Source organism: Sinocyclocheilus rhinocerous, unplaced genomic scaffold, assembly GCF_001515625.1.
Source record: "Sinocyclocheilus rhinocerous isolate Xijiao unplaced genomic scaffold, SAMN03320098_v1.1 scaffold461, whole genome shotgun sequence".
Taxonomy (NCBI): Eukaryota; Metazoa; Chordata; class Actinopteri; order Cypriniformes; family Cyprinidae; genus Sinocyclocheilus; species Sinocyclocheilus rhinocerous.
Window position 1 is genome coordinate 841225 of NW_015624123.1, and position 6533 is coordinate 847757.

The window sequence follows — 6533 nt, forward strand, 5'->3', positions numbered from 1 at the left end:
AATCGAAGAAAAAAAGTCGCAATTACCATTTTTATATTTTATTCTGTGGCAGAAACAATGAAACAGAATTGTGAGATGTCAGAATTTTGAGAAAAAATTCACAATTGTAAGATATAAAATTGTCTGAATTTTGAAATTAAAAGTCACTTTTTAAATTTTTTTATTGTGTGGTGGAAACTGACTTCCATAAACATGATCTTACAATGAACAGTTGTATTTTTATTAACTTACATTAATAAAGATGAATACTCTAACAAACGTTTTGCTTATTGTTAGTTAATGCATTAACTAACGTTAACTAATGGACCATATTGTAAAGTGATATTTTTTACATGAAAACTAGTAAAAAAAAAAGACAAATAACTGAAGGGATTCGAGCAATACTATAAATAAACAATTGTGTTAAGCCAGATTTTGTTCCTAAAGAAATGGAGATTGGAGTGAAAGATGCTACCCACCCGTTGTCTCCACAATACCCTCCAAGATGACGACGATCTCAAACTGCTCGTTCATAAGCGAGCGCTGGGACAGGTCGAAGAAAGGGCTCTTGGGATTGATCTCGTGGCAGATGGTGAGGGGAGAGACCAGGAAGAGTTGGTCAGCGCCTGTTCCAAAGCCCACATCCAGTTCACACTGATCCAACGGCAGGAACTCGCCCTCCGGGGTCTGACGAGACTGGTGAGACACAGTGAAGTCATCATCAAAAACATCAATATCCCAGACAAATTACAGCAGGAACAATCAATCTGAAAAAAAGATCATCAAGGACGGTGAGAAATGGAGATGGAAATGGAAACAGGAAATTGAAAGAAGAATGTCAGCATGTATATACTTACAATTTTTCTGCTGTATACAGTGTATGGTAATCAGACCCAAAATAACAGAATATATTGAAATTGAGGGAAATATTCATGCTGTTTAGTGTGTGAGGGAAATATTCCTCTTTAGGCAAGTGGAGAGAGAGAGAGAGTTTGTGGCTGGCAAGGAGTGAATGGGGAATTCTGACAAGCATGAGTGCTCAGAACAGTGAAATAAAACACAGACGGAGCAAAGGAGGAGGCTGGGGTGAGATAAGAAAATGCTTACAAAGCTCTGTGTCATTTCAGCCGTGATTTAAGACGATAAAGAGTGTCTGTTCAGAGAGCTAGTGAAATTTAAGACTGGATGATTTACAGGGCGCGTGAAAAGTGCTATACAAATAAACTTGAATTGAATTGAATTTGTTTTGTTCTTGTCAAAAAAGTTAGATTTATGCATAATACAAGAACAAATGTGGGGGGGGGGGAAATCTTAATATATTCATCTTGTTTTTTAGGGAAATGTTTTATTGTTTTAATAATGTTAAGATAATTTGGTAACACTTTTCAATAAGGTTACATTTGTTAGCACTAATTAAAAAGAACTAACAATATAAAACTTTAAAGCAATTATTAATATATTCTGTTAATTTGGGTGTGACTACCATTCATTTCATACAGCAGAAAAATTGTAAATATACATGCAGACATACTTCAATTTCTGATTTCCGAAATTCTTACCATCATTGATGACCCGTTTTTCCATAGAATGAATGAATGAATGAATGAATGAATGAATGGATGGATGAATAATAAATAAATAAATAAAAGGTAATTCTCACTTTTTAGCTCATAATTCTGATTTATCTCAATTCTGAGCTTATTTCTCAGTTTTTTTTTCAGAAAGTCAGAATTGTGAGATAAAAAAATCAAGTCATCAAGTGCAAGATAAAATCAGTATGATAAAATATATAATGATTTTATCTTGAACTTGATGACTTCTTTTTTGGTAGAGTGTGCAGTCTTTCTACCTATTCTCTTCTCTTTTTTTTTGGTCTTCGCACCTCCTTTGGACTATTTTGAAGATGCAGTGAGTTCCTGACTATTCTTCAAATAAAAAAAAAAATCACTATTACATTTTTTTATTCAGTGGCGGGAAAAAAACAACAATTACAACTCAGAAATCGAAGAAAAAAAGTCGCAATTACCATTTTTATATTTTATTCTGTGGCAGAAACAATGAAACAGAATTGTGAGATGTCAGAATTTTGAGAAAAAATTCACAATTGTAAGATATAAAATTGTCTGAATTTTGAAATTAAAAGTCACTTTTTAAATTTTTTTATTGTGTGGTGGAAACTGACTTCCATAAACATGATCTTACAATGAACAGTTGTATTTTTATTAACTTACATTAATAAAGATGAATACTCTAACAAACGTTTTGCTTATTGTTAGTTAATGCATTAACTAACGTTAACTAATGGACCATATTGTAAAGTGATATTTTTTACATGAAAACTAGTAAAAAAAAAAAGACAAATAACTGAAGGGATTCGAGCAATACTATAAATAAACAATTGTGTTAAGCCAGATTTTGTTCCTAAAGAAATGGAGATTGGAGTGAAAGATGCTACCCACCCGTTGTCTCCACAATACCCTCCAAGATGACGACGATCTCAAACTGCTCGTTCATAAGCGAGCGCTGGGACAGGTCGAAGAAAGGGCTCTTGGGATTGATCTCGTGGCAGATGGTGAGGGGAGAGACCAGGAAGAGTTGGTCAGCGCCTGTTCCAAAGCCCACATCCAGTTCACACTGATCCAACGGCAGGAACTCGCCCTCCGGGGTCTGACGAGACTGGTGAGACACAGTGAAGTCATCATCAAAAACATCAATATCCCAGACAAATTACAGCAGGAACAATCAATCTGAAAAAAAGATCAAGGACGGTGAGAAATGGAGATGGAAATGGAAACAGGAAATTGAAAGAAGAATGTCAGCATGTATATACTTACAATTTTTCTGCTGTATACAGTGTATGGTAATCAGACCCAAAATAACAGAATATATTGAAATTGAGGGAAATATTCATGCTGTTTAGTGTGTGAGGGAAATATTTCTCTTTAGGCAAGTGGAGAGAGAGAGAGAGTTTGTGGCTGGCAAGGAGTGAATGGGGAATTCTGACAAGCATGAGTGCTCAGAACAGTGAAATAAAACACAGACGGAGCAAAGGAGGAGGCTGGGGTGAGATAAGAAAATGCTTACAAAGCTCTGTGTCATTTCAGCCGTGATTTAAGACGATAAAGAGTGTCTGTTCAGAGAGCTAGTGAAATTTAAGACTGGATGATTTACAGGGCGATGTCAAACTGAAGAAGAGAAGGAAACTCCAGCGTGAGGGTTATGTTTTTCTACACATGTGGTTTGTGTTTGTGTGTGGAAAGGCAGTGGATGAAGCTGCACGCACTAATTCTCTTCTCAAAAATGTTGCTCTGAATACCAAGTGGAAGGGAAGCACTCTTACATTCAGCGGATTTCCTCTCACTTCCAAGTCTCCATATCATCCTCTCTCAGTGCAGTGGTCTTACTGGAGCTGTTGAGGCTAAGAGCATCTCCAAAGGGCCTTACAGCTGTAGAACAGCCTCATGGGATGTAAACCAACAACCCTCTATAAATAGGCCCATTACTTAAAACACTGGAGCTCAGTGAGGCATTAAAAAGCTTCCACATGGAATCATATTCCATGTAAACTACACAAAACTGGGGAAGCATTTCCAGTCTCAGTGCATTCAGAGCTACAAAGGTGAAAGGAAGATAAATTTGGAATTGTCATTTTATTCTTCCTTCTTTCTTCTTTTGATTAACCTTCCTGTAGTTTATAATGTTCTAAAATTATTTAAATTAAATTTCATTTATTTTATTATTAAATGTAAGTCATACAATTCAGTTTTACAACAAACTAGAATACACATGTTCACCAAGGCTGCATTTATTTGATTAAAAATACAGTAAAAACTGTAAAATTGCAAAATATTATTACTGCAGTCTAAAATAATTATTTTCTATTTTAATTTATTTAAATATGTCCTTTATTCCTGTTATGGCAAAGCTGATTGTTCAGCAGTGATACAGTGTTTCAGTCTGTAGTGTCACATGATCCTTCAGAAATCTGATATGCTGATTTGGTGCTCTATTATTATTTATTATTGGTACTCAATTATTAATAATGATTTTGATCTTATTTTTTTTTTTTTTGTGAAAACTATGAAAAGTTTTTTTTCATGATTCAGTAAATAGAAAGTTCAATGAACAGCATTTATTTGAAATACAAACATTATTTTTTGTCACATTTTAAATGTCTTCACACTCATTTTTGATCAATTTAATGCATCCTGGCTATCACAGGGAAAAAAATAATTTTAAATATATTAAAATAGAATACCATTTAAAATGTTCTAATTTTAGTAATATTTTACAATATTATATACTGTTTTACTGTATTTATGATCAAATAAATACAACCTTGGTGAGTATAAGAGACTTAATAATATTTAATAATGTTTGATCTTAATAATCTTAATAATAGTTTATATACTATATATAAGCAGACATATTTGCATCTTTAGACATTACACAAATACAACTGAGCTAAAACTGCACACCTTTGCTAACTGACTGTCAGATCTGTACATAGCTAATAGCTGATTCAAATCCATATCTGATATCAGCTGATCAGTAAGCCAATATGGCGAGTAAGGTGAATATTTATTTAATATCATGTGATGAATCTATCGAGTTGCTAGGTGAGTTTGAACTCTGGTTGCATCCAGTGCGCCCAAGCAGAAAAATTTAATAGTGCTCATATAGACACAGTATGACATTTCTCTATCTCTCCTTTACCCCATTATTTTCTCCATCTCACTCGTATTGCTCTTTCTCTCTTTGTCTTGTACTTTCTCTCGCAAACACATTCTTGACCAGGCTAAAAAATCAGAGACAGTGAGGGAAATTTCACTACAAGACAACACACAAAGATCAAACTCTGAAAATATGTCTATACTTTTCATGGCAGTATATGATAGCAGGTGTGTTTTTGTTTTTGTGCCAGAACCACTAGCCCTATATTGCTCAGATGTATTGCATTGTCAATTGACTTGATTAAGGCTTTAATGTGGAATTGATCCAGTAACCAGTAAGGCTGGTTGATCCATTGATTGGTTATATTGATTGCAGCATGAAAAATTAACACATCAACAATAAAAAAAAAAACTGCATATTGAGTGTTAACTGTTATTTAATTGTTCAAAGGTGATATACAGTTTTGATGATGATGTAAAACTTTATTTAACCACTTACACATACTGTACATACACATTTCTACACATGCAGTAGATTCTCCTGTGCACACATTTCCACCTCAGAATGAGAGAATATAAACATACTTTTGAAATCACACCATCCCACACACACACACACACACACACATGGATACACAACCTTCACCCACACAGAGGTTCTGGAGCAGCAGCACTAAGTGTCTCCTCAACTCTCTATCAACCCACAAGGAGCACTTCCACCGTGAAGTCACATCACACCAACTACCTATATCCAGTGTATCCTTGCTCACACACACACACACACACACACACAAACATCCCTGCCAAAAATTGACGTGCCTACTGCTTTTTATTTAGCAGCACTCTTGTCTTTCATCCCCCACTATATCAGTCTAGCATTGCCTGGACTGGTTTTGCGGAGTAAATAGCTCTCCCCAAAAAAGTAGTAGCGTTAACTGGACTATTTTTTGTAGTAGTGTGTCAGTAGCTAAGTTTCTTTAAAATATGGTAGCATTTACAGTGAAGTCACATCACACCAACTACCTATATCCAGTCCTTGCTCACACACACACACACACACACACACACACAAACATCCCTGCCAAAAATTGACGTGCCTACTGCTTTTTATTTAGCAGCACTCTTGTCTTTCATCCCCCACTATATCAGTCTAGCATTGCCTGGACTGGTTTTGCGGAGTAAATAGCTCTCCCCAAAAAAGTAGTAGCGTTAACTGGACTATTTTTTGTAGTAGTGTGTCAGTAGCTAAGTTTCTTTAAAATATGGTAGCATTTACAGTAAAAAAAGCTACTTTTGCCAAGCAGTAACGAAGCAGCATGGCAAAAATTGTGTGCAATGTAATTAGTACTGGGAGGTACCATTCATTTTAGAGCAGATGCTGTTCTTTTCAACTTTCTATTCATCAAAGAATCCTAAAAAATGATAACAGTTTTCACAAAAATATTAAGCAGCACAACGGTTTTCAAAATTGATAAAAAAAAAAATGTCTTGAGCAGCAAATCAGTATATTAGAATGATTTGTGAAGGATCATGTGACACTGAAGACTGGAGTAATGATGCTGAAAATTCAGCTTACAGGTTAATTACATGTTAAAATATTACAATAGAAAAAAGTTATTTTAAATTGTAATAATATTTCACAATATGGTAACACTTTATTTCGATAGTCCACTTTAGACATTCTATTAACAGTAAGTAACTTTGCAACTACATGTCAACTAGCAGTTAGTAGAGTATTAGTAGACTGTCTGCTTAATATCTTCTAACACTTTCTTTGTAAACATTCCACTAACCCTAAACCTACCCTAACAGTCTACTCTGAGAATTAGTTGACATGTAGTTGACATATAGTTACAAAGTTACTTATAGTTAATAGAACGT

At 34.7% G+C, this 6533-nt stretch overlaps 1 protein-coding gene across 1 annotated transcript in view; it reads right to left on the reverse strand.

The window, feature by feature from the left end:
* Window positions 1-6533, reverse strand: part of LOC107737881 (G protein-activated inward rectifier potassium channel 1-like) — a 35215-nt gene that overhangs the window by 5718 nt on the left and 22964 nt on the right. Inside the window, exon 2 of the mRNA XM_016549523.1 lies at window positions 2439-2655. Within this exon, the coding sequence (XP_016405009.1) occupies window positions 2439-2655 (217 nt within the window). The remainder of the gene's footprint in view (window positions 1-2438; window positions 2656-6533) is intronic.